Genomic DNA, 12,799 nt, shown 5'->3' on the forward strand with positions numbered 1-12,799 from the left:
AGGTGATAATGTGTGGGCCTGGTAGTCCCGACCAGATTTTGCTCCCTGTCAGGATGTGAATAGTGAGACTGTCTACCAGATGGTTAGTGGCATTAGTGATGTCATGGTGGGGTGTTGAGGTTAGGGTAAACGACCGAGTGGCGGCATAGCGGACACCAATCCCGGAATGTGGCCACCTTCCTGAAAAAGTATTTGAATTCACTGCCATAGGCTAGTACTATCCGGTAATTCTAAAGAATAGTTCCGCACGGACTGCAAGAAATGTAATCGCGGATACAACATCCACTAGGGATTGGGGCGTCCAATGTATTTTGCCGTGTTTAGTACTTGCCCCTGGGGGTTAATTACAGTCATCCGAGTAAATATTTCTTAAAATTCTTTTTCAGGAGGTAAAACGCTACCGGAAAACACAACCTGCTGCCATAGTCTAGGCTGCCGAGGAATAGTGATATAGATCTACCTATTATCCCAAAGAAATGCTCACTTTCTTTTGTGTTTCCACTTCTAAATCAGTCATTAAAATCAAGGTACGATTAGAGAAGAAAGTGTAACAAAACCCACTAGTGGTTTTCCTGTTTGCGCTAATTCAGAAGTGGAAATACTATGTAGAATTTATGGGTTTCAGCTCTTTTGTCTAGGCTTGCTTTGTCATTCCTCAGAAATATACTTTCTTTGATAATAGTATTTCTAAATCAGTTGCCATAGGCAATTCATTTTCTTTCTGGCTCAAAAAAACCACCATCTTCAAGGAATGCATACTACGCTATTGTAAATCCAAAGTTGCCCAGCATTCTGTTTTGGGATAATAGCTTAACAGTTCATTCTCAATATATTAATAGAAAAAGATATCCTGAAAGTTTGGGTTTTGATGTGGTTAGAGGTAAACAACTCATTCATTGCACTTTTTGTGTTTCAGAACTGGTCACCATAGGAATTTTTCTTATCTTTTTTTTTTTCTTTTAGCTAAAAAGACCATTATGGCTTGTGGCATGATCTAAATTGACCTGTGCCTCCAATTGCTTAGTTTTAAAAAGCCCTGTTCTACAAGCTAGAATGCACTGACTCATCATTGTGCTAACTTTACTCCAAACTGATCAGGGTTTCTACCAGTCATGAAGTCATGCTAACCACGCATTCCCGCATTCCCCACCTGCTCAAACCTTAGTGCTCCAAGCTTTATAAAGTTTTCAACCAGAAGGGACTTGCCAGCCCCAACCCAATTGGTCCACTTATTTAACACAAATAGTATAGTATAGGCTCTTGGCCTTCTTTTCATTCTAATAGTTTCGGATTAATGTAATTGATTTTGGTTGGTGAGCTAATGGTAGGAGAGGGCAAAGTGTTGCATGGAATTTCTGCTATTTGGGCTTTTGGACTACTTATGAGCTGGCACACACATTTGGTTTCCAGACTGCTCGAAGTTGCATTGCTTCCTACCACCACACAAAAAAGTAATTTTCACACATTTTCTGGTTATCTTGTCTCATGGTAACCTTTTTTGATTGCACCATTATGCTTTTATTGAGATAGTATGTACTACCCTTATATCATCAAGACTTTCAAAGTTATTATGCTCACAACTTACAGCAATCAGCTACTGGATTCTGGGTAAAATATTTTTTATGTAGTACCAGTGACTTGGAACAACTGGAAGAAATTCACGTCTCCTTGGATGCCTGTGAACACATGAAAAAAAAAAAAAAGTAATAAATCGTCACACTTGATGCTTCTGAACACCCAGCATGCATCAGTTCAACATACCCCAGTTGTACAGTAGTACTTCCTTTTACTGAATTAGCTCTTGTTTTCACTTGGTCTTGTCTGTGATATGAATTTATCAGACAAGTGTATGTAGTAGGTTTAGACCAGAAATTGTATCATTCATCCTGGGTATGCAATACAAATTTGGATAATTTTCATTTCATCATTTCATTGAGCAAAAAGTTGGATCAAAATGACACAATCTGTAACTGAAATCTGAAATGTTTTGTAATGCATTAATAGTTTCGGTTGTTTAAATATGTATATACTACTTGGGTGTTTATGTAAATTTCACTTGCTTTTCATGGTGTGGTCTGTAATTTGTGAGGGTTTTCAAAGCAAGTTAATGTTGATGTACTGGCATACATATTGGCATTTCTCGGCTCCCCTTTATATGATTTAAAAAGAAATGTTGGCTTTTTTCCATTCAGTTAGAATCCTATTTTAAGATTAATAGATATTGGTTAATATGTAAGTTATTTAAAAGTGTACATACACAATCAAATAGTGCAAAATTTATTCATCAAAATTTGTTTTTTCAGGGTTGTCATCTCAATAAAAAGTGATTCTGCAAGTTTCCAAGTTGTTGGATTAGACCTGTCATATCCAAGATGGACTGGTCAGATGGGTCATCAAGAGGTGGTTACAGAGGTGGAAGAAGCTCAAGGCGCTCCAGAAGCAGTGGTGTTCGGACTTCATACAGGGGAAGTAGGGGTGGGGGTGGTTATGAAAGTTCAAGCAGCTTCAGGGGAGGATACAAAGGTGGATCAAGGGGAGGGGGATATGGAGGATCAGTGATGATTACAGTTCCAGTAGAGTCGGGGAGGAATGAATGAGCGAGGGAGAGGATATGGTGGTGGAGGAAGTTATGGAGGTGGTGGGGGATATGATTACAATGGGGGAATGGGAGGTTACTCAAGTAACAGTGGATACGATAACAGCCGAGGGATGTCGAGAGGCCGAAGTAGGGAAGAGGGAGTTACGATAGCGGCCGTAGCAGTTTTTCCAAGTCGTGATGGATATATAGGATTTGCGGGGGTCTGGTGGTCGTGGTGGTTACAAATGGCGGCAGAGGTAGTTATGATGGAGGCTATGATATGGGACGTGGTGGTTATTTAGGAGGCAGAGGAAGTTCAATGCAGAGCAGGGGAGGGGATACAGAGGGGGAAGGGGTGGCATACAAAAATACACAAATGATTTTTCAAGAGGTAGAGGTTCTGTTAGAGGAGGACGCGGATACTCTTCTGGTTACCCATCTTCAGAGTTTTAGGGGGTGACAGCTGTCAGAAGAATAAGGGGTGGAATGAGGAGGGGCAGAGGACTCATAAGAGGTGGACCACGGTCAGACTACAAGACCAAACGCAAAATTCCATCAAGCAAGCCTCCAAGAAAGGTAGGTTTCTCTCTCTCTCTCTCTCTCTCTCTCTCTCTCTCTCTGAGAGGAGTAAAATCTAGAAGGCATGTATGAAACTTATTGGATTCATGGTCAAATAATAAGTTTCTACTAGTTCAAGGTTTGACCTTGATTGAAGTGCTTGTTACCTCGTTAAGAGGTGAAGCATTAATTGTTTGTATAGTAGACAGCAATATCAATTGCATTGCATTGTTTATACATGGGACTTGCCCTGATATGATTTACATACATTGCTATTGCTATGCTAAAGGTATGTACATAAGGAACAAGCCTAAAAGATACAAGCTATGTATATTTATGGAGAATATTATGTCTGCATGAGGGACAAGAGAAGAACATCACATATGAAAGTATGACAAATTAAGTGGCTGTAAGTATGGTTTATAACTGTACTTCCTTATGCACATATGACCTTCCTCATCATCATCACTGTTAGGAAGATATACTTCAACTCTGAAAAAAGAGGAAGATTTAGTGATGAGCAGTGTAAAGTACTAGCACAAGTGAAAAATTATTCGATTACAGAAGTGAAAGTCTTGGTTGTGGTCCCAGGTACTTCATTTGTTCTTACAAGAATACAAATAATCTTTTAAGATGTATATACCTTCGGCCAAAACTTAATACCAAGATAAGGAACAAGTAGATCTAGTGCAGATGAATATGGGAGCTGGCACTAACCTTCATGCTACTCAGTTTTATCTTTTGTTTTGACTGGCTGGCTGATCAGTTTTCTTGTGCTTTGCTCATCATTGTTTCTGAATTTTTTAGTGAATGATGTTTTTTTCTTGGGGTGTTTTGGGTTTTACTGTACGTAGTATGGTTGATAGTATCTTTTGATTCTTCTGTTTGAAAACTTTGAAGGAATGGTCAGCTTAGATATTCAGTAAGTGAGTAGATTTATGTTAGGTTCATGTCCTCTGTATTTGTTGACTGGAGGCATTGCTAAATGATGTTAGCATTATCCCATCAGCCATTATTAGCTGCATCTGCTTTTTAGCCATTTACTTGACCACCATTACACCTTTCTTTCATCATATTTGTCACCCTTTCCTCGCTATTATGTGCTTATTACAATTGTAGCAGTATATATCCACTTTTCATTGTTGGGTCCTTTTACACATGTATTGGCTGAATTATTATCGATGTCTTAATGGGTTGAAAGGGCCCCTTGGTTGTGCTTGGAAGATTAAATTTCATTCTTATTGCCTACTGCTGGTGTCTGAATGGTACTGCTGTTATCCTCATAGGGGTTAGTACCGTTGGTGCGCTTTAGGCATGACGTAAGGTTCGTTGTTGCATCCCTTCAGCCCTTAGCTGCAACCCCTGTCATTCCTTTTACAGTAACTCCTTTGTTTTTCTCTTTCTTCCATCGTACTCTTCCACTCTGCTAATAATTGTTTTATAGTAACTCCAAGGTTTTCTTCCTGTTTCCCCTTTAAATCTTCTTTATTCTTAATTTCCCTTTCAACACTGATTGTTTTCTTAGTTCCCGGAGCATTTAGCCTTTGTCATAAAATTTTATATTCCAATTCCACACTATCATTTATTGCCTACTCTTTCCCGATCTCTTCTCACTTTGACCCCAGTTTTTTCCTGCTTTCTGCCATTTCTGTTCTGTCAACTCCTAGGCATCCCCAGGAAACATGTGGCCTTCATGGGCATTCCAGGGGACACTTTTTACCCATTCTTGGAACTGTAGGATCAATGAAGGCCAAGTTGGAGGTGCATTTTTATGTGGTTATTAGGCTCGTTTGGGAGTTAAGTAACCTCAGGAAATCTACCTGGTTAATCTAGGCACACAGTATTCTGATGTTTTTCATTATAGCTAACTCATTGAAAAAAAAAAAAAAAAAAAATTTCTACAAAACATGTCATGAAGTTCAACTCTAGCATGAAAATGACTCTCAGTTCAATTAAAGTAGGTATAAAGTTACATGGACCAATCAAAGAAAATTATTGCTAAGCATTTTTTCTCTTTTTCTCTCGGTCATGAAAGGGCAGGTGTTTTGGCACAGAAAAACACCCCCCCCCCCCCAAATGCCTAACCTCTTCATTACCGAAAGTTTGTTTGGAGGTAGGTGGGTACCACCATTGAAGTCTACTATACCGCACCGGGTGCATAAAGGTGGTACGCATAGTACCACCAAAACTCCTCTTTTCAGATAGGGACTTCCAATCATTCTGTAATTTCGGTTTGAAAGAGTTTGGAGCAAAATAAACAGTATGACGATGCCAGACGTATGATGAACCCAAAAAAAATAGTATTATTACTGCTTATAGTAGTGTGTAGGTGACAGATGAACTGCGTCTCAACAAAAAATCACAAAACCAGACAAGCGTAAACATGTAATAACTTCTACCCAAGTAAAAAACCAGTTGTATCATCATTTACTGTATTTATTTATTTATTCACTTATTACATTTTACAAATAAAAGATATGAACACCAGATAAATGAAGGTAGAAATAAAGCCTTATAGTAACTTTATATATAAAAAACCAAACCAGAGAAAAAAGCAAAAAAGCGATTTTTTTTCTGAGGACAAGAAACTTGAAAAATTAGTTTAGATACCCCTAATGCCCCTAAAGTTGTTTTCTGTGATGAAACTAATCTTAGAAAACGTAGAAATGACATCGCCCAATTTTTGAAAGATATACTATAAAATTTGCGATTTCCATATTTATTGGCGGGGCTTTCGCTTTAGTTTTTGCTCTTTTTTTTTTTGTTATTACGTGCTTATTTACTGTTCTATTTTGATATACTTTATGTGCATGTTCCAGGTGCAATATCAACATTCTGTAAGACCGAGAATTTCTATTCAAGACCGTAGTTTTTTCACGACCACCAGTGTCCCTTGTACAAGGGACACTGAGTTTCACATTTTTTTTCATAAAATCATTTATTTTCCCTGTAGGATGATAAAACTAACAGAGAATATGCGTTATTATAGTGCTAATAATACCTGATAATTTCATTAGCCTGTCTTGATTAGTGTATTTTGGCAAATATTTACGTGGGCACCCCTCCAAACTCGAGTCACTACCGAGAGATTCAGTTCGGCAGCGAACACAATGTTTACATTCTGCTCACCCACCCGGTAAAGAAGGGGTTAAGGGTTAAATGAATAATCCTCACTTCTTGACTTGAGCAGCTTAGCTGCTGTCCCATAATTGTCCTCTATTTAGTTGACATGAAACTTGGTACTGTTCATCAAAGCATGACATGTTTTCAGAATCATGTTTTTCATTTTATTTAAAATTGATGATGATAATGATATCTGAAGTAGAAATAAATTTCAGCAAGAGATTAAAACATGCCCAAAGGTACCCAGTTCTGGATTTACCTTGTAATAAGAATGGATATCTGGATGAAGATCCAAAGGGCAACAGCGCACTGGTCTAAAACAACAACCCTTTTCTGTTTGAAGACACCTTTCAACATCCTGAGAACATGTTGATGTGGTTCCAATGATAGGTCAGCAAATCAAACTCAGTATGTGCACATTTCTCCATTCAGCCAGACCCAGCAAATGATCAACCAAGTGCTGCTCACTTTCAGTCTTTTGAGGACTTAGTGGCCCCTCGTTGGCTGGAGGACAAGCGGTATCCTGACATGCTGGGCCTTGCTGAGGAACTGCAAGAGCTAACCCTGTAACCTATATTGTTTCATTAGATAGTTGTTAAGGTACCACAAAGCCATGGAGTTACTTGCACTTCAAGATTTTTCCTCGCAACAAGTTGTGCAAGCTAAGTCATGTACTCTCAGGAAGTCCACAGCAATGTCTTACTAGGCAAAATGGGCAATCTTCTGTGGGACATAACTCTAATTTGAGCAACACTTCAAACCATCAAAGAGTATGCCATCTACCTCTACTGAGATAATTTCTCACTTTTCCCAGGTCTTTTGAATAAGGGGCCTGGACCTTTGTGGTTTGATTAAGGTTTCCATGCACTTGTGGAGCCATGAACAGTGCCCAACCTTGTAAACTCAGGTAAACTAGTTGGATGTGAATCATGTTCTTTGTAGCCTCCCCGAGGATATGTGTGAACCCTCTGGGGACATCATTGGATAGTCACCCCAGAAAGTCTCCATGGTAGCTTTAACATCAACAAAAAGAGTAGGTGAGCTGGATGGTCCTCACTTTTAGGTGATGATCGCAACAAGATGTTCGTGTCCAGTGCAAGTTTTGTGATACTACCTGAATAGGATTAGACTGTCAAGGCTTGAGTTCCTTGGCTTTTGGAGGCCATCAAGTGGGGTACAAGTTTTCAGGCAAGGTTGATGATCTGTACACATTGCAAAGGCTCATGAAATTAAGGGCATTACTGGTACTTAGGGCCATTGTCTGGCAACACCAAAGCATCTTTACCTTGTTCTGCCTGAAGGAAGTCAAATTCAAAACCCTTGGGTACTTTTTGTGATGGCTGCTTAACATGCAGCTGCCCAAGCTCTGCTAGGCCAAAATAATATCTCTTCAGGTTTTCAGTGTTGAAAAGTTGATGAAGGAAAAGTGACTGGTATTCTTTTCCTTTATCATCATCTATCCAAGAGCCAGGGATTGTTTTCTCATGGTCAGATCAGATGCAGTTGGGTTGCATAATAGAGCTTCCAACCCTGGGCTTAAATTTATTTGGTAAATGTACTCCCTCCTTCCATCTTTAACAAGAGACCCAAGTGGTAGAAAGTGTTATCAGGATTTCCCCATTAAATGCTACTTTCCCAACTTGTCTTTTGTCCCACATAGGAAACAAAAGTTTCATATAAGTAACTTGCCAAGTAATTACTAAACTTTCCATTTGCACAGTAGCTCAAAATTTGAAGAGCATGCGACAGCGCTACTTTCATAAGTGCAGGTGATTGCCCCCCCTCTAGCGGGAAAACAATAGGAACAGCACAACAGAGAATTATCACTTCTTTCCTGCCAGTGATCTTTGTAACAATGGAGTAGTGCCGCAGTGTTTTTGATGGTACTCGTCGCTTATTCGGGATGTCGTTCCAGGATTTGGTGATGTACCGAGTTGCTTGGTAGCTACAGCTTACCTAGACATTTTTTTTTTCTGATTGTAACAATTAACGAGGTCATCCTCTAGTTCCTCAAGGAAGGGTTGGCAAAACCTGCTTGACTTAAGAAACTTATGACCCTCCATACTAATTTGCTCTAATTGTAGTGGACAAGTTTGTTCAAAGGACCTGACTTGTGACGAATGTAAGGATTGGGACGTAAAGCAATGGAAGCTCTTTAAAATCTCATTAGTGAAACTAGACTGAGATAGGTAAAGGAAGGCGGTTTCTAGAGCGGAAACTAGAGCTCAGCCCAGAACCAGCTCCTAACTTGAGCGTAGATGATCGAGCCATTTCTTCTTCCCCTGCTCTATCCTTGTCCCCTATCCTTAGTCCTAATATTGTTGATATTGCACCATCTACTCCTGTGCCTAGCTCCCGTGCTTCCAAACCCGATGTTATTGTCAGCCTCCATAGTAAGTTTGAACATAGATTTGACATTGTAATTAATACTGACAGAAGTAGGGCTTCCAATAAGAGCCCCAATGGATAAAGTGAATGCTGTGGCATCAGTAAGTGACGCCCAAGTCCCCAGCCGCACAGTACAAGTGGAAGGGATAGCTGTCCATCCAGTTGATTCTCCCAGAGAAAGGTCACTGCCATACTCTCCTAACAGCCCATGCACTGGAAGACAGACCAGATGTCCAAAGGAGGTAGTATAGAGGATTTGTCCACGGTGCAGTTGTTCCTTCAGTGAAACTTGTCGCTAGTGATGCAGTTAGCTAAAGACCCTCAGGCTGCCGGGAAGGGTGCTTCCGCTAGTGTCTACCAGATGTCTTCAGACTCAGAGAGCCCTGACATGAGGCGTTCTAGGTGTCGTCATGGTATGTCACATCCCCTGAAAAGACGTAGCTACGACAAGCAGTCCCCTATTCCAATGAAACGGAAAAGAGGTACCTCTCTGTCCTCAGCTAGGTTGCAGTACCTGGCACAGCCTGGATTACCTTTCATCAGAGCACCAGTATTTGGTGGCCAGGCGCCATTGGTCAAGAAATGCCGTTCGTGGTCTTGGCAATCACATGAGTGAGCACTGACTCTTGAGCACCCGTAGACTGGCTATAGATAGTTTTCCTATGACGTCACAGCAGAGAAGCACCTGATAAGCTGCCGCCATCTTTTAGGTGAACCATTGTAAACAAAGGAATTATCAAATTTCATTGTTGTTCTAAGGAATTATTAACCATATGATAAATGGCAAACAAGGACGATTCACAAACAGAAGATTGATTACATTGAGTCTCTGGAACCTTCAGTGCATGAAAGATATATAGAAATAAACAAAGTAAATAACAAAGGGATAGTTGCCTTTCTTACGACAGTGGCCACTTTTGAAACTGTTTTCATGGGGTTTTCCATGGTCTTTTGAAACTCTTTCTTGTCCTTGTGTGCATTTGTGACCACCTTTCAGATCATGTATTTTTTTAGATTTACATAGTTTAATTTCAGGCCCGATCAATATTCAATATCTATTTTAACAAATACTTAATTCACTATCCACTAGTACTTACAGTTTTAAAGATTTGACCAAAATAACTTCCAAAGCGGCTCTAAATCATCTATCTCTTTACAGCGAACATAGTGGCTGTTAATGAATTACTTTGTGAAATATTTACGCCCCAGGCTTCTTTAATTATTCACCATTATCACAAATTACACTAACAATTAATAACACTCATCACTCTTGAAGTGATCCGAGCAGATTTTTGTCTTGACGGCTGAAAATTAACTGTTTATCCTGGAAATCCTCAGTGCTCTCTTTTCACTAATCTTTTGCGTTTCATCTTGATTTCTCACAACAATGGGGAATGAGTAATACGATATGACGTCCCTGTTTGACCTATTGTGGCACCCAAACACACTGCAAATGTTTACCATATTTAAAGGATTAGTAGGTACAAAATCATTGCAAATTTCAGAAAAATTTTTATCATGATTGTGTGCTCAACACAGCTGACCTACAACATGGCCAGCTTCCATGTTTACATCCAGGTCTCATTCTGGATCGAAAACTATACACACTTGCTGCCAATAGCTGAAAGTTCAGCATCAGCTGGCAAATGCTTGGCACAGGCGAGTTTCCAGACAGTTCTAATCCACGTGTTCACATTAAACAACACTTGACAGAAAGTAATAGGGAATTTGTTTGGTATTGTTTTGCCAAACATGGCACAGTTATCTGACAGTTTTTATATAAAAATTTAATGCAGCCTTTTTTTTTATGTATAATCTTGTTTGGAGGTCTCACTGCAATATTTCTATTTGCAGACACCAGAGAGGGATCCTTGCGCCCTCTTCGTATCCTTTGGAGAAACTATCAACCAAGATGTTGCCAAAGAAATTATGGAGTTTGCTACAACTGCAGAAGATATAAGTTTTGGACTGTAAGAGTTGGCTGTTGTTTTATTTAGCTGCACAATTCTGTTATTGCACAATTTGGATTGTAAAGAATTATTTATTTTCTGTTACATTAGAAGAGAACACGTCATTTAAGACTTGTCATTGGATTTTAAGAAGTGTCATAATTTCAGCTAATGTCAGAGATGATTACTTTACCTTGTATATTGTACCCTTTAGGTTTTTAACCCTTTCACATATTCAACAGATCTTTTGACTAAATTATGTTTACTTAAATTTTTTATAAATGTTAAACTGGGTGAAATGGCCTAACAGTACTGATTCAGTCTTTTTTGTATTAACTGTTTCAGGAATTGCATAAAGAGCTCTTCTTTTAATATGTATAGTACTATACTCTTTAGTAGTATTTTAATATATATAATATTTTGTTTCAGAAAATGCCACTTGAAGTTTGATAGTGAGGAAAAGGCTCTCGAGATGGAATCTACAGCTGCTGAAGTGGAATTCACAGATAATAAAGCTGCCGTTATAATGCTTTTAGAGAATACCTTAAGTAAGCAAATTCCTTTTGTTGGTTTTAACAGTAAATCATATTTATAGTTTAATTCTTAACTTTTTCAGAGTGTTGGTTTGTTTTTTATGTTTTCACTTGTGAAATGTGCTATTTTTCTGGTCTTGATGTCAGGGAATTATAATGGCAGTTGTTCATATACAAAACAAACCATGTCTTAACATTAGAATAATCTTCTAGTGCCAGCTGAAAATCCGGTAAAATTAATAAGAATACTCGTCTGATCCAGGGACTATTGGCATCTTTACCTGCTAATGGATTAGTTATTTGGTAGTTCCCACAATGCCTTGGGTGTCCTGTGAGCTCATCAGTTACTCTTACCAGCTTTAAGAGAGGATGTGTTTTACTCTCTATCTCTCTAAAGCTAGTTTAGTTGGACCCCTGTTTTCCTACCTTTCCTCTCTATCTTTTCTCTTGGTGTACTCAGTGTGTGATCTTGTAGGTTTGTATAAGTAGTGAGAGATCATGGAGAATTTTGTATCACCAACAAAGCTTTCTTTGGGATCTTGCAAGAAACAAAGGAAATGTCCTGGAATGAGTGGGATTCCTTGTTCGAGATTTTTAACTTCAGTGTCTACGGATCCTCACCCAACATTCAGTAGGTGCAGAGTAAAATTATGTACAATTACTAATCCATGTTCAATTTGTCGTTGTTGGTCGGTGGAACAGTGGAAAATGTTTTATGAGAATGGTCAGTATAATAGAAAGGAGACGCCGCCATGTTTGGATGACCAAGAGTCTTCCGCTTCTGTACTGACCATGCATCATGCTGTTCCATGTTTCTTCACCTGGATTTGATGCTTCCCATACCCCTTCAGTTTCTTCTAATGATTTGTTGTTGGAAGCACCAGGAGGGGTTTTGTGCCTAATTATGATCGTTCCTTCCCTGCGGCGAGAGGGGGTGCATGCCATCTTTGTCTTATGTTTCAGCCCCGATACACAGAGGATGGAGGGAATGTGGGCTGCGTTAGGCCTATCAGAGGTATCAACCTTGGGTGGATTGTTTTACTACATATATGATGTCATGCTTCCCTCCGGGTCTTCCGACTACAAGTGTCCCTCCTCCACCTGGCCTGCAGTTTACAGGAGCGAACTCTATGGCAACTGCAACGGTGCATATGTTTCCAACGCCACAGAATTTGGGATTAACCTTGCGGCCATGCAGGGATGTTGGCAGTATCCCACATGGCGTCTTCCATCCAGTGTGGTGACATCACGGCCTGCTCCCTCAGTGACGTCACAACCTAACATGCCGTCCGCCATGACATCACAGCCTACTTCCACTCACATGCTCTGTGCCAACGTATGCACCTACACTTTCAGAATTTGTAGCGCGCACACTTATGAAAAAGTTACAAGCTTTGGAAGAGAAGATAAATAAGAAAGAGGAGGAAAAGACATAAATCATCATTGTCATCTTCTTCCCCTTTCTTCTAGTTTGATGTCATCGCAAGACCCAATGACGTCAGTGTATGCACCTGTCAAGCATTGGAGGATAAGGGAATTCGTGGCTGATCCTCTTGCCAAGAGGAGAAGATTAAATTTTTCTTCATCTTAGAGTCAAGACTGTCACAGCCTTATCAAAGATAAGTGCAGCAGGCAGTGGCTAGTGCCAGAAAGGAAAACGATGACCGTTG

At 39.6% G+C, this 12,799-nt stretch overlaps 1 protein-coding gene across 2 annotated transcripts in view; it reads left to right on the top strand.

Annotated features, from left to right (window-relative positions):
* LOC135215545 (probable ATP-dependent RNA helicase ddx56) overlaps positions 1-12,799 on the top strand; it is a 74,795-nt gene that overhangs the window by 25,027 nt on the left and 36,969 nt on the right. The window contains exons 1-3 of one of the 2 annotated variants that reach the window (XM_064250379.1): positions 3,005-3,154; positions 10,502-10,617; positions 11,026-11,144. The exons of the other annotated variant lie outside the window; for it this stretch is intronic. Of the exons in view, the coding sequence (XP_064106449.1) occupies positions 3,065-3,154; positions 10,502-10,617; positions 11,026-11,144 (325 nt within the window). The 5' untranslated portion in view covers positions 3,005-3,064. Of the gene's footprint in view, positions 1-3,004; positions 3,155-10,501; positions 10,618-11,025; positions 11,145-12,799 lie in introns of those variants that run through there. 2 annotated transcript variants of the gene reach the window in all.

This window comes from Macrobrachium nipponense, chromosome 5, assembly GCF_015104395.2.
Source record: "Macrobrachium nipponense isolate FS-2020 chromosome 5, ASM1510439v2, whole genome shotgun sequence".
Classification (NCBI taxonomy): Eukaryota; Metazoa; Arthropoda; class Malacostraca; order Decapoda; family Palaemonidae; genus Macrobrachium; species Macrobrachium nipponense.